The sequence below is a fragment of the Photinus pyralis genome, unplaced genomic scaffold (genome assembly GCF_008802855.1).
Source record: "Photinus pyralis isolate 1611_PpyrPB1 unplaced genomic scaffold, Ppyr1.3 Ppyr1.4_LG4, whole genome shotgun sequence".
Taxonomy (NCBI): domain Eukaryota; kingdom Metazoa; phylum Arthropoda; class Insecta; order Coleoptera; family Lampyridae; genus Photinus; species Photinus pyralis.
The window spans coordinates 39,038,939-39,064,144 of NW_022170511.1; the positions used below are offsets into that span (position 1 = coordinate 39,038,939).

Here is a 25,206-nt window from a genome sequence, read left to right on the forward strand (position 1 = left end):
TTTTTCTAGGTGAGCTGATATTTGTTTAAATAATTTTTCAAATATTTTGGAAAAAGCAGGTAATATAGATACAGGTCTATAGTTTTTCGGATTATTAATATCTCCCTTTTTGTATATTGGTACGACTACCGCCATTTTTAACAAATCGGGAAACACGCCTTCACTAAGAGCTGAGTCTATTAACTTAAATAGAGGGGAGATATTTGATCAAGTTAACACTTATGCCAAAGGAATCTTTCGTATTGCTATTCTTTAAAGACATTAGAATTTTTCGAACTTCAACAGGTGACACTAAATCGAAACTAAATTTTGGATTACGATTGTCGATAGTACAAATCTCAATTGGATTAAGGTTAGAAGTTGGCAAAACATTCATATCATAGGAATCTCTAGAAAAGTGATGGTTAAACTCATTTGCCGTAATATTGTAACAAACTTGTGTTGATGAACGTCTGTGGGAATTAATAATACTCCACATAGTACCTATTGGATTAGACGACGATTTAATTGCGTCACTATATGCAGAGATTTTAGCCCTTTTTATAGCTTTTTTATAAGATGTATAACAGTTTCGTTTCAACCTCAAAAGATTTTCAGATCTATAATTTAAATACATTTCACAAACTAACTCATAGGTTTGTTTCATTTGCTTAAGGTCGCGAGTAAACCATTTGATTTGGGTTCTTTTATTATTCAGGCTAATAACTTTTTTGGGAAAAGCTGCCTTAAAAGCGTCATAAAAGTGATGAAAAAATATGGTAAATTTCATATTGGCATCCAAGTAGTTACTGTTTAGGTAATCCCAACTACTGCTACTTAAGATTAAGAATATCGACGCTTGCCCTTCTCGGGTAATGGGTCGAAATATTTTTTGTCTACGTCCGGGCAAATTTTGATTACAAGTGATTGAGATATACTGACCCAAATGGTCACACATATGAGTAGCTACGTTATTGGCAATAAAATTATCTATGGAAAAGTTTACTAAAATATTATCTAAACAGTTGCCATTTCGGGTTGGATGTAAAATTGTCTGAAAAAAAACAAAAGAAGTATACAAATTACAAAATTGATTTGTTTTTGTATCTCGAGTATTGAAACGAACGTTGAAGTCATCAGCATCACATATGATAACGTTTTTAAATTTTATCAGTTCCGATAGAACATTTTCAAAAGTTGCAATAAATGTTTCAAAGTCCCCCAGTGGTGACCTATAAACAGTTACCACTACTATATTAAAGTCGGTTAACACACATGCAGTAATCTCACAGTGCAATTCCACTGCTAATGAATTAATGTCCACCAATGTTTTGCACACAGTTTGAACTTTAGTTAGAATTAATACACCTCCATGCACCAACTCAGTTCTATAAAACGCGGTAGACAAACCCCATGGACCTATTGACAGGCCGTTCTCTAGTTCATGTTTAAGGAGCCAATGCTCACTAATTACAACGACGTCATACTCACTCTCATTTAAATACGCTTCAAGCACATTAAATTTGTTCCGCAAACACTGTATGTTCATATGAAGCAACTTAAGGGTTATTCCTTTGGCTTTGTTTTTAGGGTGTTCCAAAAAAAAACGATTGATGCATATTCCAGCAGGCCAGTTCGTTGGCAGTAAGAACTTTTCCTTATATTCCGGAGGGATTGATATTCTAAATGAAGAATAAGATTCTGGGTGCTTGGATGCTAGTTTTTCAATATCGACATTCAATATGTCATTATTGGCTAAATGATCTTTAAGATGATTAATATCTGTATTAGGATGCAATCGTGCTATATGATAATGCAGTTTTTTTTACAACGCCTTTAAGGGCACAACTTGAAAGGGATGTTCCAGTGGCAAGTGGAGCTGCTACACGACGCTTTTTTGTTTTTTGTGTCTGCCAGCCGTCCTCAGAAATAATCTTCGGAGGGTCCTTCGCTACAATATCGGACTTGGTTTGTAAGTCGCTATTTAAGTGAATTATTTCATTCAATGTGTCGCATTGAAGGTTATCCAGTTTATGAAGTTTCCTCTGAGCTATTATAATCCGTAGTAGTACCATCTTTCTGTTACCGTTTTGTATTCTTTCCGTAGCTGCTATGATTTCCCTAATTTCTTTTAATTTTTGCCGGCAAATCAATTATTCCCGGCATAAGTTTTTTTTACAAGGGAATGTGACATTTGAGCCAGAACTGTTACGTATGTTCAGAGAGCTTGTTTTATTCAACATCCAAAGGTTTCTAAACTATTTTTACCGAACAAACTTTTCTTTGGCATCTCTTGGATTGCGCCAACGGAAAACCTATATAACATTTTCTCAACATGGAATAAGGAAAATGCAGAATTTGGCGTAGTTAAAGGTGCCATAAATAAAACATGTTTTAAACTAACTCGGAACGTGTTAATGTGTCGGATAGATCTTATCGGTTCACCTACCCCAAAATTGATTCTACATGTTGACCTCCAGTAAGTTAATATCGGCAAACTCCCCCCCTCGATTTAAATAAGGTCGTAACTCAGCGACATCTGATAACGTCAGAAATCGAATTTCCTCCGTTCTTTACTTAATGAATTATTGTAATTTGATGCCCGCATAAACACGAGGGCCCCTCCACCATCGGTTTTTGGTAGTCGACACCATACTTGTATTTACATGTTTATCAGACCGGGCGGCGCTGCTTGCTGGATTTATTGACGCTATTCGTGTAATGTAATGGCGCGAAGAACCGGAGACGGATACGGGGCTAACTTGTGTTGACTGCGCCACCCCTCACGCCACCCTGCTGCGAGAATGGATCCTCGAGATGGATAATGCAGTCACTTTGTGGCGACTGTTCCAGTTACCACTTCCACGCAACCTCTCACTTCGTCGACCTTTGGGAATTTCATCGCCCAACTTATCACCCCTTTGACTTCGGCTAAAATACAATTTCACATCCCGTTACCATCGCTCAAATGTGTTTTAACTAAATATTGTCCTGTCGTAAAGGTATAATAAACGATCCGGAATGTAAGTGATATGTTTACGATTTATAAAACGACCGAGACCGATACAGAATAAATTTTTATTACAAACGGCTTTATTTCCCAGTATACACGTCTTTTTTACGTGATATACTGAAACTCGCGAGACCTCATTTCTGTAGACCCTTCCCTTTGTCGCTCTATCGAATCTCCGTTTGTTCGTGTTGCTGCGCCGCGAAATTACGACGGTAATAATTTCTGTTTAATATTCACTTGTTGATGACACTAACAACTATAGTTGCTCGTCTTGAACAATGGCTCCGTCCCCTTATCATTTTTGACCTGGAAAGTTTTTCTACTGCTCGCGCAGCAAATGCAAATTGCTGGTTCATATCAGGAATTCCTTTTATTTCCAGTAGTTGTGTATAATTAAATGGAAGCTCGCGCTATATTGATAACATTCGCTGATGGCCATTACCCCTTAGTATACGAGCTGAAAAGATTAGCCCGTTGTAACCCACTCTATTTGGGATTTCCACATTAATTTTCACTTTCCTCTATTTTTTCGTAGCGTGTGAATCAAATTCGTGTCAAAGTTTTCATTACGCGTCATCGATTTTACATTAGTTTCGTGTTACGTAAAAAAGTTTACATTATACCCACCTCGTCTTCGCATAAAAAGGGAATAAAAAAGTTTTTTGGTTTTAAGTTTGATATACAGTCTATACTTGTAAAGTTTCTTTTAGTCGTTATTTCAGCGCCTGTCTCTTAATTCGTCAGGTAGCAGTCGATATTCCCAGTAATTGCTTAGTTGTCATTCGAGAGAATCCAGGGTTTTTGCCAATAATTGAAAAATAGCTATAATACTAACCACTTTGTGGTAAACTTCTAATCTAATGTAGTCCTCTAACAGTAGCTCTTCAGGGCTAAATTAACGTTATTTATGTCAAGCTACCTAAATCTACACTATCGACTTCTATTAGTAAGTTCTAATTCTGTTATAATTGCTTCTTGCAATTAAGTGTATGTCGACCCCTTCGTCTGGAGGTTTTTACAAGTTTTCCATACCAGGGTGATCACTCTTGTTACTTTGATCTTTCAAATCTTATTGGGGATTTCGAACGTGCTTCAACAAATCTTTGTGTCTTTTCTGGTAGGCTCTGTTTTTAGACCAGTTTCTGTTAGTACATTTGGGTCTACTCAAAAGTCAACATAAATATCATGTGAAGTACCACTGGTGACTTTAACCTCCCTGCATTTTCTGAAGATGCTAACTATTTGGACAATAACTGTAACAACTTGCTAAACTTTTTGCAATATATAAACTGCTTACAACTAAACGAAATACGCAACATCAATAATCGTATGCTGGACTTAATTATTAGTAACGATAGTTTTAACGTTTCTAAAAGCGATTTCGCTCTTACCCCCGAAGACACTCACCACCCTGCTTTAGATTTTGTGTTTAACCTCAACGAAACCATTACAATTAGTACTACTCCTGGGTATAATCAGAATCGCTACAATTTCCAAAAAGCTGATTTTATCACTCTCTATCATGACCTTTCAAGACGAAACTGGACTTTTTTGGAATCCTACACTGACGTAAATATTGCGCGCCAAGCATTCTATGCAACTTTGGATACCGCTTTTCAGAGAAGTGTACCCACATATCTTCCTAAAAAGAAACAAATGTTTCCGCCATGGTTCACTGCAGAATTAATTCGAGCCATAAAACTAAAAACTAAACTTCATAAGAAGTATAAAATTACCAAATTATCTATGTATCTTCATGAATTCAAAAAATTGCGAACTTTTACAAAAAGATTGCTATCAACTTTACATCGCAACTATCTGATCTCAACTGAACACAACCTACATGATAACCCTAAGCAATTTTGGTCATATATTCGATCCAAAAAGGGCACGTCACGAATTCCCAATGCATTAGAATACCAAGATCGTACATATAATACCGCCCAAGATATCGTCAACGCATTTGGAACATACTTCTCCAGTGTTTACGTAAAAACTTCTGCCAATTCGACGGACTTCTCTTTCTGCAACTACACATCGCTTATACATCTGCAACAGATTACCGAAAAGGACATAATAGAAGCCATCAAAAAACTTAAAGACAAGAAAACTGCCGGAACGGACCAAATTCCTGCCTTTCTAATTAAAGATTGCGCTCGAATATTTGCGTATTCCCTATCACTTTTATTTAATTTGTCATTGAAACAATGTGTTTTCCCGAACGTATGGAAAGTTGCGAGAGTTTGTCCTGTTCTCAAATCTGGATCGTCGTCAAACATTGATAATAAATTATCGTCCAATATCGATTTTGTGTAACTTTTCAAAATTATATGAAATTATACTGTATGGAAAATTATTTGATCAATGTAAAGCACTCATTACGGAACATCAACATGGTTTTGTGCCTCAGAGATCAACAATAACTAATTTGACCTATTTTGTACAGTACTGTTCGGAAATAATAGACAAGCGTGGACAAATAGACGTCATCTATACGGGCTTCCGCAAAGCTTTTGATCAAATAGACCATCACATAGTTGTCCAGAAGTTAATTGCGTACGGTTTTAGCCATCCAATAGTTCAACTCATTGCATCGTATCTATTTGGATAGAAAACAGTTCGTGTCATATAATGGGTACAATTCTCACACCTTCACGCCCACATCTAGAGTACCTCAAGGGTCCAATTTAGGGCCATTTTTGTTCGTGATTTTCATTAATGACTTACCTTCGGTAATTTCTACGCAGAAACTATTATTTGCAGACGATCTGAAAATCTTTACACAAGTTAACAGTATCTCCGATTGCGAAAAGCTTCAAATGGACCTGAACAACATACATAATTGGTGCAACATGAATAACCTCCAGTTAAATATAAGCAAGTGTAAAATTGTCTCATACTCGCGTAAACTTAGTGACATTCGGTTTAATTACACCATATGCAATACGCCTTTAAACAGACACAGTGAAACAAAGGACTTAGGAATCTACATGGACAAAATGTTAACGTTCTCAACTCACATTAGTAGCTTAGTTCAGCAGTCATTTAGAATTCTAGGTTTCATCATTCGTGTTAGTCGTGATTTCACTGATATATCGACCATTAAATCATTGTATATATCATTGGTTAGAAGTAAGTTAGAATATGGTTGTGTAATTTGGAATACCTCATTTAAAAAGTATGAAAATAATTTAGAAAACATACAACGTCGGTTTCTCAAATATCTATGCTTTCGTATGGATGGACAATATCCAATTAGAGGATATTCTAATGATATCATGTTAGAAGGGTTATATCTACCTTCGCTATATAGACTGTCCTGTACTATATAGGTATATGTCATTCGAAATTCCACGGTTGTCGTCTAGACATACCGTCACTTTTTCGTTGCCAATCTGTAGAACCCAAATACTGCAAAATTCTCCTATATACGCCATGTGTAATCAATATAATAGCATAGCCCACGTTGTTGATATATTTAATACCACCCTTAGTATATTATTAGATTCCGTTAATTAACTAAAATAATAATTCTCAATTTTTTTATTTTTTTTATTTTCACTTATGTCATGCTTAAAATTTTTCTTTTTTTTCGGTTATTATTCGCACTACATGTATATCTTACCTAATATTGTCCTAGTTTATGGAACTATTCTGTTTGGACAATAAACTATTATTATTATTATTATTATTATATTAACTATCGTGTGCCTTAAATTCACTCAGTAATATTCCTCCCGGTAAATTCGCCCGCGGAATATTCGCCCTCGGGAATATTCGCCCTCAGAAGTCTACTTTTATTTACGGTAATGTTAGTAGTGAGTAGTGACGCAGGTATAGTCCCTATATTCTGTACCAAGAGATTAAAGTGTGTGTATGTTTTAATCCCGCGGGTGCCTTTACTCAACTTCGTTTCGAGCAACAAGCACCCGAGGAATTAGGATGCATTGTAGTCCTATGGTATATATGCTATTTTTTGTACTCTTGTAATCAGTTACAGTAATTTCAGTGTCAGTTAAATTTGAAAGAAAGAACGTTGTTTGATTGTACATGCAAAATACTTTGTAATGTTACAATTGTTAGAGTAATAAATAAAGATTATTGTACAAAAACGACCGTGCAGCAATTATAATACAAAACGCCGTAGAAGTTATGAAGCGATGATCGCGACTCAAATTAAAAGGTGCTGGAAAACAGCGTAAAATATGGTGCAGGAAGCAAAATGTACATTTGAAGATTAATCATTAAATTGTGTGACATTTTGATGTGTACTTTCACTTTTCGCCCCTTTTCATTTCTCCAGGGGAAAAAGTGACACTCTAGTTCCTTAAATAGAAGACGAAACATTTAGCCCACGGAGTGCTAAATAGTTATTTTCCTAACACGTGCGAGAATATCAATAGATTATACAGAAAAGATTTTTGAGTATATGCTGTTTATTGCTTATTAAAGTTTAACTGAATATTTGAAAGGGTGGAGAAGAATAAAACAGCCAAAGACTCAAATTTTCATAGAAAATTCACCCCTAAAAAATTTGCGCTCGCAACAGTCATCGCGCGGAAGATTTGGGTTCAAAAAAAGTCCTTCGGAATTTTCCGCTCTAATAAAACTCGCCTACGGAGTATTTGCTCCCAGAGGATTTGCCCTCTGAAAATTTGTCGGCAGAATTTTCTCCAGGAACTTTAGGTACCACTTCGAAAAGTAACGTAAACGCCAACAGTACTGCATCATAATTACTTAACTAATTTACCTATGGACGATGGACGTGTTTGCTTAGGGGATAATATTCCGGGGTTTTTTCATGGTACCTATCCCATTATGAGCAGTATGACACCACTGAATGAACGAAACCATTTGAGACAGGCTACGCAAAGAGCAGCTGTTTCAAAGACGTGTTTCTTTAGGGTCAAACTTTTTTTTACGTGAATTTTATGAGCGAGTCCTGGGCCAATCTTCAGAGGGCGAACTTTCCGGGTGAAATTCCTACCGCGAATCCTCTGGGGGCGAATTTTCAGACACGAATCTTTCTACAACCATGTTTATTATTACAAACGATTTGCCTTTACGATACTTTATTTATAACTATCAATATTTTCTCTTTGAACAACCTAGGACTCACACAATTATAAACTTCAGTTCAGCATCGGAGGACTTGTAGGAACATCACCTGGGATGTTGCGACGTGAAAACTGAGTAGTCGGACTATTCCAATTAGTAGAAATACATTTCATCCTGGATTCAAATTTCTCGGCAAAAAGCTGTTAAAAATTGGTATCGGGATATATAAACGTAGAAAACCGAAAAATCTCTTCGTTCAATATCAACTTCCCAAACAACTACCTTACGTGTATGATCAGGAGTGCTATTCCTGGAGCGATCAGTCAGATTTTGTTCGGGGTTACTACATACCCTTTGTCGATTCCTACTTCTGACGCCCCCACAGTCATATAAATGTGGCATTTTGGTGAATTCTGCTAAAACCCTCCACAAAATAGTATCTACCTACTCCATTTTTGGGAACTTCTCCGCGATTCCAGCTTTCAACCTATCTGGTGCCAACACCATAAATCAAGCAGTACAATTACAAAACGAATTAACAAGTATGTTAAAGAACGGAGGGTTTGAGTCACATAAATTAGTAATGTCGTTCTGTTCTTCAAAGGAGAAAAAATTCCAGGAACTAAAATTGATAATGATTCGGATCAGTAAAGTAATTGAAAATTAGACTGTACTCATTGCCAATTTATCGGCCTCAAATGTTCAGCAAAGTTTCTATGGTGACCAATTGTTCTTTTGAATATGATACTTAAACCGAAGTACTTTTCGTTCCGAAAACATTACACTAAAAGCACAGACGCCGTAACCAATAAAAAAACTAATGACCGTCGTTGTGTGCTGTGTAATTACCAAAAGGAAGCTTTGGGAATCATTTCGTATCGTAAAGAGGTACACATAAAAATTGATTCACGAAATAATTTTCCAGAATGAAAGGAAAAAGGTACAACTGGGCGTTAGGCATATTTGATTATAGGGCAACATCTTTAGTGCATAAACTTAGCTTGAAAATTATAACCGTTATCTCTTAGGCAAAGTTTGGACAATAAATTTAAGAAAATCAATGTTATGATAAAGTAATTTCGGAACTAGGTACTTTATCGGCGGAAGTAAACTAAGTTTAAAACTTTTTGAATCTCAAGTGAATTGATTGGCTTTGCGAATCGAAGATGAAGCACTTATCCTCTAGTTTCTAGTTACCCGATGATTTCTTACGTAATTTATTTCAATCTCGTCTTACATCTCACGATAGTTTATTGTAAATGACGTTTATCGTTAATATTCCGCGAGGTAAACGTTCGAAAACTCATCGCGTTCTTTTCTGACGGTATTAAATTTTTAACCATTTCCCTCACGAAGGGCTCATTGATATTGGTGTCTCCACTGGCGCGGAGCAATAAACTGGAGCAGAAGGGAAATGCTCCCCAACCCCTTGTGGTACGTGTTAATGTGTCACGTTCAACCGTTGCTGTCTTGTCTTCTCGCGTCGTGCGCTGGCCAAGATTGGAAAAGTTCGCAAGTAAATATATACACCCTTTCCTTCAGCTCGTCAACTAACCCCCTTGCGCTGCCAGCCCAGATTCCGATTTTAACGAATTCCTCGTGCATTACGCACCCTCATCAAGTCGAACCGATCCGAACGTATAACGTAATATTTACGTTCGGGTCTGGAGCTTAATTTCCCGTTACTTTATTTATATCTGTTAGCGTTGTGTGTGTGTTTACATTCGATACAACTTCACTGATCCCAACAAATTGTTCAGTCAACACCAAGTCGAGCCTTACTGCACAAATATCCCGCTCTATCTTCCGGCGAAAGAAGACGTATTGAACGACCGAAATAAAGTAAGAAAAAGCAATTTGAACGGTCTGGAACTGAGTTTCGAATTGATTTCTACAAACTGGTGTCTGTAGCGGATGGGGTGACTGGGGAGGTTCGACAAAATGACCTCGTATATTTGAGTGAAAGATTTTACAATCGTGGAATGAATAAGGGAGATCTTAATATTAAACATGACGGATTTACGGGACAGTATTTAAGATCGCTGCATGCTCTAATCTGGAAGAATACGTTAAGGTACAATATAACGTTGAATCGAATGAGCGAAGTTTGCAACGAATACTTTCGTGCCAACATTGTTAGCTTTAGGGGAGCTTAATTAGGGTTTTTCTGTACCTTTGACGACTGGGACTGTGTGTATAATTTTTACGATTGTAATTACTTACTTCAGTATGGATTACTGGAAAACCTAGGAAGTGAGATTTCTGACATTAGAAATTGTTAGACAACTTCTTAGAAAACACAATAGTGGAGGGTATATTTCATTGCGCTTGGACTGAATCCCTGAGTTTTTGATGATTTACACACCCTAGCTAGTTAGTGATTTGGAAACAATCAGCTATTTTTATTGCCAATCAGAATGGCGTAAACCCTTACCCAATTTTCTTCTCCCCTTATTTAAAGAAGAGAAAAACTTATTTCAGAAAATAAGGACCTCTACTGATAGTGATCACGCGATTAATCAGTGTTTATAGTTATGGAATTTGTATTCCCGGTAAAGGATCAAACAAATCAAAACGTTGTTCTTTAAACAATCTAAATAAATTCTCATTTTAGAAGACGTAGGTAGCTATTTAACTAGAAAAGTTTTTCAAAAAAAAGTTCACCCTTAAATATTTTAATAAAGACGACAAAAAACGAAAGTTTCTGTAGTTACTGCGTGCAAACGGGCGTAAAATTTATATTTCTACAATGTAAGACCTATTATTATAGATCGATTGTCGTTTCGTTTAATACGAAGTTATTAGAAAAGTCGTATTAAGTAATTAAACGCCGCAATAATTGTAGTTTACGTGGTAATAGAGTAATAATTATACTATTAATTGTCCATAATAGTAAATGCATTTTGTATGTACGTACGTTATGGGAAATGCTAGGATTTTGTTTCATACGAAAGCAAACTTCTACATTTTTGTTTATGTGAAAGCAGTTGCACTTGATGTCATTTATAAAGAAAATGCACTAGACGAGGCTTGTACTTCGTTGATCCTCCCGTGATCAAATACATGTCGAGAGTTTCTTAGTCCTAATTAAAACGAACGCTCCTTAGAATTAAATTTTTAAAGCAGACAGTTATATCATAACTGTAATTATCATGGATGGTATTAAGAATTGATGCTTTTCTTGGTATGGAAGATTCTATATAGTCGTTTGTGGTCTGCAGAGAAATGTTACCCTTCTTGTAACATCAAATTTAATTTTAAACGCAAGCTTAATTGGACAATTTGTGCCTTTGATTGCGGAAAAATTCGCTCCAAAGGAAAGTTACTTTCATGCAAGTTCACATCAGGTATATTGCCCTAGAGTAACCTAGTAGTGGGAAAATTCATTTTCGAGGAATTATCCTCTCAGAAGATTCGTCCCCTGGGAAATTTCGCCCCTGCCGGCATACTCTTCCACCAGAGAGGTAACGACAATGAAAATTCATGTGAAAGAAAGCCCCAACTTGCCTTTCGATTCAAAAAAAGTTGACATTCAGGAAATTGCATCTTAAGATAATTCAATTATAGGGTTGTTATGTCTTCTGTGACTTCGTTCCTGTAAATTCGGCTCGTAAAGGTCTCCTCCAGAGAAGTTGATCTCGTCCCTGGGAAACTTGCCCATAGAATATTATTGTTCAGATAAATTCCTCCAGAACATTTCCTCAAGCACTAAGACACTTGATCAAAGGAAAATTTGCGTTTATGAAAGTTCAACGTTAAAGGAGTGCCTTGGAATATCCGCTATGCACTTAAGTCTACAATTGTCTTGTATTGCTGTCGAGAATCTCATTTATACTGTATCTTCCTTGCCTAAATTTGGTACTGTAATTTTCTTAGAAAAAAATCAAATATTTTTGGTACACGGTTTGTAAACCAAACTAAGATTGGTGGTATGAATGTAACATTGAAATAGGATCATGGTGGACCTCACGGGTATGATATACTAATGCAGAATTGAATCATTGAAAGAACGTATCTGATGTATAATTGCCTGTGCAGTGTATAATTCAAAAAGGAGGAACATATACATTACGTACCTAAATTTTGAAGTTCATCGACACTTATGGTTAAACGGTTCTCCAAACAAATTAGTACATTTTGGATACCATACCATTATGCCAAGATATCGGAAAATGCTTGTAGTTCTTCGTGATTAAAACTATAGGTTTTCAAGATCGAGCCATTTTTCTAGGAATATTTGTGTACCTACTACAGGAATTATGACCACCATTTCTTCAAATGCCGACTTATCAATATTATATTGGCCATTAAGGACATTAGTTAGAAAAGAACATGTATTCAAGCAAATTTATGGGCCAGTTTGGTACACATTTAAAGTGCACGCTATTCTCAACTATTTCGAGATTCTAGGGAGATTTCTCTAAAAGCAGGTTAAAACGGCAGAGGTGACGATTTGACATACCAAAAACATACAAAGCACCACTCTCGGAAAATTTAAAAGAAACTGCAGAAGATAAATCGAAAAATTCTGCTAAGGAGTACTAGCAAGTGTCCAACAATCCAAAGATCCGTACAATGCACTATTCTATATGAAAACAGATTAGATCGTCTGAGAACTGCATAATAATACTCTAAAAGATTTGTGCCTAATAACAACCGCCTTTTGAATGTCGTTCCCAAGAAGCTCGCCCGACGGGTAAATAAAAAAAAATTGCCTTCTATAGAAAGTGAAATACGACATTATCTTTAAATTCGGTTTCTAACTAATTGATTCTCACAGTAATAACAAACGCGCTATAATTGGGCATATTAAAGTTATTCCAAAAGCGAGATTCCTCTAAAACACGCTTTTGTAAGTGAATGTTTGGGCGCTCATCTTCCGAAGGCAATGCTTTTAGAGAGAATTTTTCTGGGACCTAGATCAACATTTTACTCCGGATTCTACTGTATGCCCTTTCATGAAGTGCATTTACCTGGATGCGAGCGTTCCCGTAAATTTCGGTGAACATTTACTAGAGAGAATTTTTACAGGTGAAATTTACTGTAATCCCCTCTACAACAATTTTATTGCTTCACAACAAAAATAAAGAACATTAGATTAAATTAACAGCTCTGGAGGCTGAATGGAGGGGCCTTATAAAATTTTAGACATTGTGGTCTCTCTGAATTCTTTCAATATGAAAACTATCCAGCATCTCCATCTCTCAGTAACAATGGAGAACTAAATGCGTAAAAAAACAACTAATAGAAATACTTGAAGAAAAGTCAAACCATTAAATGTGGCTCCACAAGCTGATGCCATTATCATAGATGGATCAATGCTAATGAATATCCTGCCACCGAGAAACACGAATTTCATAAATATGTCCAAGATGTGATACTTCCTGCAGTGGTAGGTTTCACTAATAAACACAACAGAACTGACATGGTGTTTGATGTGTATAAAAAGACCAGTTTGAAGGCTGAGACTAGATGCAAGGGGAGCAAAGAAATTAGGAGAAGAGTATCCCAAACTGGAGAAATTTCCTGAGTGATTTGACAAACAAAAGAGAGTTTTACCACGTTTTACATGCAAGGTAGCAATGGATAGTAAACAAGTCTTCAACCATCATTGTCTCGAAGTAGTAAAAGGTACTTAGCAACACAGAAATCATTTTAGATGAATTGACTACACGTCATCATGAGAAATCTGATACGCATATATTTCTACATTCAAAACAAATGGGCTACGAGACACTTTTAATGAATGCTGTATCATAATTTCCGTCTCCTCCGAAAAAGGTTGGTCTTGAGACTGTAGGTTGTCTTTGGTACCCGTAAAAAAACAATGGATACCAGACCATGACATTTCAAAATTTTACACAGTTTGTTAAACTCTTCCGAATTGCTTCAAGAAATTAAGCTTAAGGTAAACATTTGGTAATCTAAAGAAAAATAATACCATTTTAGCAATACAACTTCCCCACTTATTAAGATCTTGATCACTTTAAATACGTTCTCCTCAGTGAATGATATCGATTTTTTTCACGATCCCCTAAATGCAATAATAAATCAAATTAGATCTTAAGTCCTAATGTTTGTTCAGAGCCCCAGTGCCATGTAATTGGAATTTTTATTCTGTATGGTGTCTAGTTAAACCCTGGGTTAAACAAATAGATAAATAAATAAATTCTTAGTGCAATAGGGTCAGAGAAAGGTATGGGTCTACCTTTCTTCCATGCTTTCACAGTGTTCCACGGCAAAGCCAAGAAGTAAATAGAAGAAATAAAATAAATAAATAAACACATGATTCAGAAAGTGAAACTATGTTTGATAAATTAATTTGTTTGTTTCCCTCCGTTATAATATAACCAACCACTACAATGATTTGCCAACTTATTTAAAACAACTATCTTTTAATGCATTAAAAAAGAAATTGTACCTCATAGTCCTTGAAAGACAGAGACATGCTTAGTAGCATCATTGTTTTGTTCCTCTCTATTTATGTAATTTGGCTAGATATTTTTGCGCTTTTGCGTATCACGCTTATAGTTATCTCTCTTATTAACTGGCCTCTGTTGTCATCCATTAATTTTCATATTCCTCCACACAATACTCGTTTCAATGCCTCGTTCTCTACAACTACACCTCGCACAAATATTTTATATAAATCTCCTATTGTAAACGCATGTAAATTATTTGAAACAATTTGCCCGAATATTGACATATTTCATTCCACATTTGTCGAAATGTTTAGTTATATTACGTGTTAGTTAATAAATTTTGTTTACCCTTTAGATTGTATTTTATGTTTTGGTATATCTCTTAATTTAATTATTTTCTTTTTTTGTTATTCAAGGATTTTTGCCTACTACTATGTTCACAGTATTTTTCTCATAAGTTTAGAATTTCGTTTCATTTTCTTTATATTGTAACGGAAACGCTCCAGACATGACGTCGCCTTTGGCGCTCTGGAATTTTCTACGCGCGCGATAGTGGGATTTGTATAGGAATATTCCAGACTTATCCGGTAATTACGCGAGTGTTCTTGACTTACATTGCTTGCGTGTATAAATGGTTGCGGACCGAACATCGCAAGCAGTTTTTACTACCAAACGAGATCGAGTACAGATGAAACATCGAGCGCGGAAATATAAATTGCGAAGTGTGTGATATAAATACTCGATATAAATTGTACAGTTTTTATAGTGTTTTAGTTTTGTTTAATAAATATTGATATAAATCGAACCCGAATTTATAAATAACGTTACAATATTATTTTGTACTCTATACCTATTAATTTGTTGTTGCCCTGTAATTGAAAAATTTTTTTTTTTCTGTTGAACATTATATATATTATTATTATTATTTAATAATTTTTCTGAACAACTGTTCTTGTCACCTGTAATTAATATAGATTGCTGAAGGGTTGAGTGGTACTAACAGCAGACGGGGTTATCTTGGTAGCTCCAATCTGAACTCCGCCCTATTGAGTTGTTCTTTTTTTTGGAATGTTCTCCTTTTCCGTAGTCAGTGAAGCAAATGTTTCCCACTGTTAAATAAAATAATTCACCCCATACAATTACAATAATGAAAATAGTGATTTGTTTGTAATTATCAAAGACAAGGATTAACTAGGAAAACAATTGCGGTGCTGGATCTTCAATGAGAAAGAATAAATTTACCGTAGGGCAACAATTTCTATTTCGGTTGCCTACACATAGCAGTCAAAGTCATGCTGCTGTAAGGAAAACTGTAATATCTACATTGCTGTATCAACATTGTCCCCGGAAACAGAAGGGTCTATACAGTACCAATTTTGTTATTTAAGTAAAGATAAAATTGCGTACCGTGGGAACATGCACATTAAAAAATGCGTCACAAATCCGTTTTTTAAGAAAGTATGAAGAATAGGGACGTTGGAAGTAAATGCGTTAAAAATTTTGTTAATATTCTAACTAGTATATAACTACGTAATCTTTGGCAAAGTGTTTACTTAATTGGATAAAAAACTGCTAAACCTAAACTATAGATTATCACTACTTTAGCCTATAAACAAATACAATATTTCATATTTATTTATGATCTATATATATCTGCTCCATAAGAAATTTTAAGAAATGAACCGACATTATTTCCGCAACCCTAATTCTGTTACCTATTCATTATAAATAGAAATACGTTTGTAGTAGAAATGGACGCTTAATTCATTTTGGCGGTTCTAGCAGCTACAACGGTCAATACTGTTTCGGAGGTCGCCCTTTACCCCAACTACAAAGTGCCAAAACGGTTCATCCCCACTGTGTACATGAGGTACCTATTTCTATTGTAAAATCTAACGACTCCGTAATTCTAGTAAAGGTATAGAAACTTACCTTGTGCATTGATGATGTGGTCACACAGTCGAACAATATGCTTACACCTAAAACCGTGACCCCCGTTTCCTTACTCAACATCGCCGCCAACGCTAAAAGCAAACTAGCAAATAGATACCCCCATTGCTTGCACGTCCTCGTCCAGCAACAGAATTCATTTTCGGACATGCCTCTATTTTTTTTAACAGCCGTGACGAGAGTTTCGCTATGAACGGTCACGCGTCCAAACTTTCGTGGCCAATTACAGTTTGTCACATTCTTCTGCAAATTTACGACGAATCGATGGTATTTCGAACCGTTAAATTGTTTTATTTTGTCGCCCGCTTTTTCCACGTCGTCCTTGCATCGATTTTGTGGAACCGTTTCCATACAACACAAAGAGTCCCTGTATTTCATGTGCGCGACGTACGTCAAGAACGAGAGGAGATAAAAATTGCAGGCGGCCAAGTCCGCCCTTCCGACGACGCCGGCGACGGCCTCGGTGTGTATAGGATGCGTTGCAAATATTAAACCGGTGACAGCTGGCCCTATGGGCGACCGCGTACGGGGTAATACGTGACGTGCAACTCGTACTAGTAGAGCCGTTGCGAGGCAGTGGAGTAGCACGTTGACCAAGTGATACCCCCAAGGCTGGAAGCCACCGAGCAGGTAATTTAATCGGAAGGTTAACACGCATAAAGGTCGATATGAACCATGCGACCCGCTGTCTGTTAGAGGCGTTCCCCAAAAGTCGTTCTCGAACAGCCGAATCCATGGTGTAGTGGGTAGCAAGTCAGGATTCGTCAGGATCGCTCTCCTGCAAAAGAAAACCCTTGTTAGTTTTACGTTAATTAAGAAACTTTACAAATTATACGTATACCTTAATTAAGATTAAATGTTCCACAACGACCGACGGTAAGAAAATGTAGTGTTTACTTTTAGCACAGAATAAACGTTTTAAGCGAAAATAAAAGGACGCTTTCTTTAGTAACCCGTTAAGCGTTTCTCAAAGAAATTAGAAACTTCGTCAACTAAGGGACGTTATCGAATGACCTCAATCTTTATAATGTTGGTTTTACTGAAAGTCACCGGATTTTATCGTGATACTGGGAGAAGGCACTCTTTAGCCTTTTTTATTACCGCAAGTTTCCGCCAACTTTCGCCCGGGAGTATGAAAAATTTCCTCAATAAACGAATTTCGGGCCGAATTTAATTAAGTTACTGAAGCGAATAGTGCGGGGAAGTTGAAGTAAATATTTGTACAATCGCAAATTTGATACTTTATATTATAGGTACGAATTGTGTTCGGGGAAAGAATCAACTTCCTTATTGAAATAGGAGGAACACTTCCAATGTATTCTGTAAACATTTACAGTAAAATATGGGATACTTTTATCCGGATATTGTGTCCTTCGCTTTTTTCGCGGAACGTCGAAATGAAATACTTAAAAGACGGGTAATAAATATAATAAGAAAACGTGCTTTGGAGGGGGACGGCACTCGGGTAAGATTTATTTCGTCTCCTTTTTTGCGAATATGTGAAACTGGAGTGGCCGCCTATCCGCAAAGGAATCCTAGGTATACAATCCCGGATTCCACGACGGTAGTAAATGGAAAATTGACAAAGCAGGATGCATCAAAGTACGATTAAGTCGTGTACTAACAAAAGGAGAGATAATGCACATCCCTAACCAAAAGTCTGTTCTACACTTTATAGAGAGTAACTCCTTTTGCTTGAAAGATTTAAAGGATAAAGCGGAGTTTAATTCCAAAAGAAAAAAAGAACAGCTTAACTCGGTAGTGTATAATATATAATATTTTCTCTAATACCCAACTTACGGATATTCTCGAGAAGTGCTTTGGATGCAAAATTACAAAGAAATCTAAAATCTCTGGAATGCATACAGTATCAAGGGTTTTAAAATTTCAGAAATTGTAAATGTGTATCTTCATTGATGATATGGAATGAAGGTAAAAGCCACATTGTTTGATCCTCGTTTCTTCGAATCCGATTCGCATGAGCTATATTTTTGAATAAACTTTGTCACAGTTAACAAGAAAATTTATCATATCAAATGTCATTCAAGTGTTGGGGTGTCTAGGGTATATAAGAATCACCAACAATTCAGGAATATTTCCTGTAACCAGAAGGAACTTTTTTTAATTGTTTTCATGAAGAGTCCTATCCAATGTTTTCCGTGTTCTGTGCCATAGGTGTGGCTGGGTGTTTCTGGTGTAAAGCACAATGGAGCACTAAGGACTATGCATGGTGACGTCATTTGTGCTTCATATTGGTGGCTAACTTCCTGGACCTGTGTTGAAGACTAACCCTTATTCGCGGTTACGAGCACTCGAGTCCCTAAAGGGCATTTGGGAAACTTTCTCACCTTTAAAGAGCGTGACCGATCAAATATTTGATCTCTTATAGGTTTCAATAGTTCCACAGCGTTTCAGTGACACTTAAATCTCATAACAGGCATTTAAAAGATTTTGTTAAGCGAATTTCTTATCCAAATCTTGCCAATTTTTGTAAGAAATTGAGTACTTCCAAGCATTTTAAAAGATCCTTAAGAATATTACGAAACTTTAAGCACCATAAAAAGATAAAAACCTCTAAGTTTATAAAAAGTCTCCGAGAGACGGTTCTTCAGAGATTTAAAGGGTCTTTGTAAACTATTAAAAGTCTCTCGCGGTCTCGATGTTTTAGGGCATTTAAGCTCCAAACGTTTAAGACTTGAATAGGATCCACAAGTGCATTATAAATGGAGTCCTTAATGTTAAACTATTTTTACTAGCTGAGCCTTAAGAATTTTTAAGTCTCTCTAAGCATCCGTAAAGGTAATAACAGTCTCAAAGAGTGTACAAAAGTTATCTAGATTGTTTGGAATATTTCGCCTTTAATAATGTTTCAAAGCTCAACCTGTAAGAGCTTACGAGAGTACTGAATACTGGATAGTCTTTAAGATATTTGATCATCTTTAGATGTCCGAATCTTGAAGAGCTTTTAACACACTTTACGAGCTTTAATGGCCTTTAAACGCATTTAATTGCCTCAAATGTCTTGAACAGTATTTGTGGACCTTTAAGAGCTACCAACAGTTTCTAAGGGCGCCCAAAAACCTTCAAGCCTTTAAAACGCGTCCTTGTAATTCCATAGCAAGGTTCCATGTCTGTTCTTCCTCTCCACAGATTCTCTACATTTTTTTCTTCTTTCTTGTTTCCATTTCTCTTTCTCTCACTCATCCTTGCCGCATCTGAATCTCGTCATTATTTTAACATTTTTCCTTCCCTCCCCTGAGTGTTTTGGTAACCATACTCTCTTAGATCCTTGTAACTACTACTTTCTCGTGCGCTCTCTGTCTTTACCCTCTTTTGTTGTATTTGTGCATCCAGATCAATCCAAAAAAGCAAATTTTCCGCACAATTAGAAAATTTAGAAAAAGTGCCCTCCACCACCCAATTTTTTTTTACATACTTATACCCAGAAATTGAAAAAGTATATTACCGCGCGCCGTGAGTATATTTAAAGCTCCTTCCCGATTCCTAATTTTATAACAAAAGCCAAAAATATGAAATTTATTACCAATAGGGGTTGGTGGTAGGTCTTTTTATTAACAAATCATAAATTAAATCTGTTTCTCTTTATTAGAAAAGAAATGTATTATGTTTTTCTCGCTCATTTGACTGCGATAGATTGCTATGTGAAAATAAATTCTTCCATTATTTTGGGAAACACTTCTTACGATGAGTTTGAAAACAGCATTATATTCGTTCTGAGGCTTCTCCATAACAAAGCACGCCTTCCATCTCGCAACAATGCATGTCGATTACCGATAACGCTTTCAGAAGCTAGACTGCAGTATGTATCCCACTATTCACCTCGTATAATAACAAAACTGATGAAATTTCGAATTTAACGGTTTATGACTTGGTTGGCAGTTTCGCGTGTTCCAAAGAGATGGTCGGATTACTTAAATAGAGAACCTTCAATGAGAGGTAAACGATCACATCTAATAAACGTCAGCAAACTGTACCAATCAATTACAAGATCGTTTATGGAGTTAGGTTTGATCTATTATTAGAACTTGGAACTGAAATTACGATCACTTTACCTTATTCCAGCAATTTAGCACGCAAAGATCGATACCAGTAAAACAAATCTGGAATAATTTCAGGATACTCTTTGTTACCAATGCAAGACAATTGAATGCTTTACGTAGCAATTACATTAATTAATTTGTTGTAGTAAGCGGTACTTTAATTTAGGGGTTTCGCTTTTGTTCCAAAGTTTACTTTTACCAACTACATATTTATATGCAATTAATATAGGCGTTTACAAACGCTCCCCTTTCTATATAACATATTAATTGCATTCATTTAATATAATTTTCAATTAAACGTTGCATTATTAAATTACCTCTACTACAATTTTGCACTTAATGCCTGGACAACCATCCGCCCGTCCCGACCAGCTCATGCGGCTTTCAGCTACGTTTAGAGGAATTGTTCGTGAGTACTGAATTTATTACGACAGTCTTCAAATGTTTGTATTATTAAATAACCCCCTTCCATGAATTATTTCCTGTGAGAGAGATGTTCTTGTATCGACCATATAATAAATTATTATAAGGAACCCCTAAAATCCCATGTGTGATATATCTTTAGAAAGCTCGTCAATAGTACTAAATTATATCGATTTTTGTGAAAAAAGCTAAATGAACAGGGCAATCAAACAGTATGGCCAATTAAAAAACAGTAAGTCGTGCCGTCATCTTGTAAGTAAGGTTTTGTTGAAGATAATTTGTTAAAATGATTGATACGTGAATTCGGATCAAGTAACTGAAAGTAATTTTCTAATGTCAGATATAATAAGTCATTATTCATATAATTTTCAATAAACTTATAATTTAATAACGATAATAACTGTGTAATAAGTGCTAATCATTTCCTGAATCCTGCAATAATCCAAGAGGTTTCCACAACAATCAAATGCCCATTTCACCGTACAGGCTATTGCAGTTTTTTTGAATTAATGAGACTGACCGGTCGTCTCAGTGAAGGAAGTGAAGCATTGCTATTCCACGACCCCCTTTCGAATCGGTTTTTTTTATTTTTTTTGGTTTTCCAAATATTCCAAATTTTAAAATAAGAGGAGCACTATGTAATATGTTGTTATAGTCTCTCCGACAAAGCTAATCAAAACCACTATCAGAGACGAATGAATTCATGATAATTCATACTATTATGACTGTGAAACAACAAAAAGTTGTAATATGTATATGTTGATGATATAATGAAACATTTAGTTGAAAATCAGTTTCGTGAGGTCAAATTCGAGAAATTCCAATCGAAACGCCCGGAAGATTACAGTTCGTTCAAAGTATCTGTACTAAGTGATCAATTTGAAGATTTCAAGCAACCTAATGTATGCCCAAAAGGTGCACGATTCAACCATTTCGGATGTGGAAGAGTTTATTTTCCTCGAAGATACCTTGGAGATACTCCTTGATCCCTTGAGATCCCTTTCAAATCTACGAGATCCCTGGAAATTACCGACCGCTTGTCCTCTTGGCCAGACGAAACTGACCATACGGTGAGACCATTTACATTATTTCTCCAGTTTTGCATGTTCTCAACTTCTGGAGAAAAACCCCTACTATTCCACTAACGTACCTCTTTTCCTCAAACAGAAAATCGTATAATTAGTGTGATCTGGAACCTGGAATACACAAGGGTGGAAATTAAAGATGGGCAATTGTCTCCTTTTTCAATCGATTATTCAACATACAAAAGTGTCATAATCAATCATCAATTCACTAGAATGAAGTCATTTTAAAACTTAAATAGATTAATGAGAAACTGGAAATTTTCAAATGAGCTTGTTCTTCCAATAAAGTAGATGCATTATTTGTGGGATGTTGAAAATGTACGACATTCAACCCTTTGACATAGGGTAGGTTGATGTAGACGTGTTTGGATGGTAAATACGATTTAGCGATCTCTTTGTCACCTTTTTGAGGTACTACTTGGATTTGATCACTACGCTAGGTACCGAAAACAGAAATAAAAAAAGTTAATTTTATAAAAGAGGTTTACAGCCTAAAGGCTTTCTCAATAAATGGGAGGAAGGAAAAGGTAATTATTGCTGTTATTTCTATGTGCCTTCAACATGATCCTAGAGAAAATAACAAGAAAACATACTTACCAGAAGACATTAACTTTTATTTGTTTGAGAAGGGTTCATATATGAAGGGAAATCGTAAAGGAGGTGCATTTAAACCAAATTTAACCACACGGTGTAAACAATGTGCTTGTAGAAATTGACCGTTTCAGTAGAGGTAATAAAATAGATCTGAAAAAATGCAAAAAAGATTAAGGCACGGGAAAATGAGAGGTCATAAGGTCGATGCAAGTCGGGAGTAGTAGAACAAGAAAGAGGCAAAAATACAGAAAGATCATTTAAAAATCCTATAATGGCACGCTACACGCAATTTATGATAAGGATAGTTATAGTAAACTACATTTGGAAAACAACAAATTTATATTATTAGCGCCCTAGGAAATAATAAACCGACTCACAATTTATTGTCGCAACAAACACTTCATGAATGATTAAAGAGCAAGGACTCTTTAGGCCTACTCATGAAGGCCTATAAATATCCAGTGATGCAAATTAGTATCCGTCTATAAATTACTTTCCCTATTACTTTATTTCATACTGACGGCAGCCCGGTCTAACAAATCTCAGAATGAAAGTTTCAATTTCCTCAAGTTTCCCGTATTTGGCGAACTCGCCCGACCATTGCTTTATTAAACATTATTTCCTTGTGTTGCATTAATTTCAGTCTTAAAGTTTCACTGATTTTTGACATTGAGAACATGCTTGTATAGCATGAATGAGAAAGTTTACCATACAATTACCGAGGTACTTAGTTCTATTTGAAAAACTCAATTAACTCGATGCAATTGCTGTTCCCATCCATTCAGTTTACGCCCCATTCGATCCGACAGATTTTTTTTATCTCGCTGCAAACCTTTCCTCGTTTCATTTCTCGTAAATTGCGTTTCGGATTTCGTTTGTAATTTTAAATTTGAAACGTACGAGCGGTTTGGGGGTGAATCTACGATGTAACTGGGAGCGTATAAGCCGCCGGATAGTTCTACTGAGAGCAAACTAGGTACGTATATACGCAAAAGAAGGAATCTCGTAGAAAATAACGTGATGTGATTCGAAACGAAAAGGGTAAACAGTAGATTGTCGAGATTACATAGAAGTTGGATGATATTTAGTGACGAAATGAGTTAGCGTGCTGGGTTGTACAGGGATTATCTTTATACAAAGATGAAGCGCTATATCTTGGGGAACGCTTGCTTGAGCTTCTACACTATTCTCAAAAGGTTCGTCTGAGCTTTGATGAAAGGGGTTTGTAAAGGGGTGTGAGGCAATAACGGCGTGTGTATACACGCCCGTTGACGGTCGCAAACGATGTCAGCTGAATTTAATTGAACGACTTCGTTTCTAAATCATAACACGTACCACCACTACAGCATCCGGCTCATATTCTTCATAATCACCACCGGTAGATACAAACAGCCGAATGGCACGATTTAACTCTTCGTATCTCGTTTATGACTCCATATAACCGCCATCCATAGGCAATTCCATTTCCTTTTTTTTCTGGTGGGGCCGATAGCAAACATCGCTTCGAAACCCAGTTTTCACTTTACTGTGTGTACTTAAATTGGAGCAGAATTTGTATGCAAATTTAAAACGTTTTGTTACTTTTTGTGCTTTTAGAGAAAAGGGAAACGTTTAGCTGGTAGCTAGATATTATTATAGCTGAATTTCAGCTACGAGTCGCACACCATAAAATTTTTCAGGTTTGTATTTCTGTACTTACGTATGTTCGCATATTATTGGCGAATGGAAAAATTAGAGCATTTTCAACAAACAAAGGTTACAACGGCAATTATTAGATTCAATCGATACGATACTCTTGTTTCAAAATGTAAATGTAGGAGAGGCTATTTAAATAGAAAGCATCAAATGTATCTATAGTGCCTAATTTGGGGTTGAATGTAACGTGAATTATTTTTTACTGTTATTATTTGCTTAAACACAATTAACTGTTTAATAACGAAAGACATTACTATACCATACTATACTACAAAAACTTCAAGTTTCAATTGCATACGCACAGTGGTGGGATGAAGGGGATATATCCCCCCCCCCCCAGAAGAATTGAGTTATCATCATAGCTATTAGGTATTTAGGTAATACTCCGCTATCCGCTCCGCCCACTTTAAAATAAAGGCAATAATATATAGGTATATATAGAGAGCAATTTTGGTTTTGGTTAAAAGTCTAAAGGGTATTTAGGTAATACTCCGCTATCCGCTCCGCCCACTTTAAAATAAAGGCAATAATATATAGGTATATATAGAGAGCAATTTTGGTTTTGGTTAAAAGTCTAAAGTCACTAAAATCTAAATATTCTGTAATATTCAGTATTCACTATTCAGTGAGTGATCAGTGTTGGCAGTCAACGATTTGGCTATTCGGTATCGAGCGGCAATTCGCTACATTGATGCCCAAAATAACAAATAGGTATCAGGTACTTAGTACTGCTACTGAGGTGAGGTACCTGCGTCCTGCCTTTCACGAAATGACGAAAATAAGAATTTTAAATTTTAAAAACAGGAATTTTTTTTGCCCATAACTTTTGATTGAGACGTCTAAACGAAAAAGTACGAATCGTTTTGGATTCTACGCACCCAAATTAATAAAAAAAAGTTTTTTCCCGAGAAATTTTGGTGCAGTCG

General features: G+C 36.0%; 1 protein-coding gene across 1 annotated transcript in view; it reads right to left on the reverse strand.

Moving 5' to 3' along the window:
- The window catches only part of LOC116168040 (protein O-mannosyl-transferase TMTC2), a 184,275-nt gene that overhangs the window by 134,114 nt on the left and 24,955 nt on the right, over window positions 1-25,206 (reverse strand). Inside the window, exon 2 of the mRNA XM_031483693.1 lies at window positions 16,405-17,200. Within this exon, the coding sequence (XP_031339553.1) occupies window positions 16,405-17,200 (796 nt within the window). The remainder of the gene's footprint in view (window positions 1-16,404; window positions 17,201-25,206) is intronic.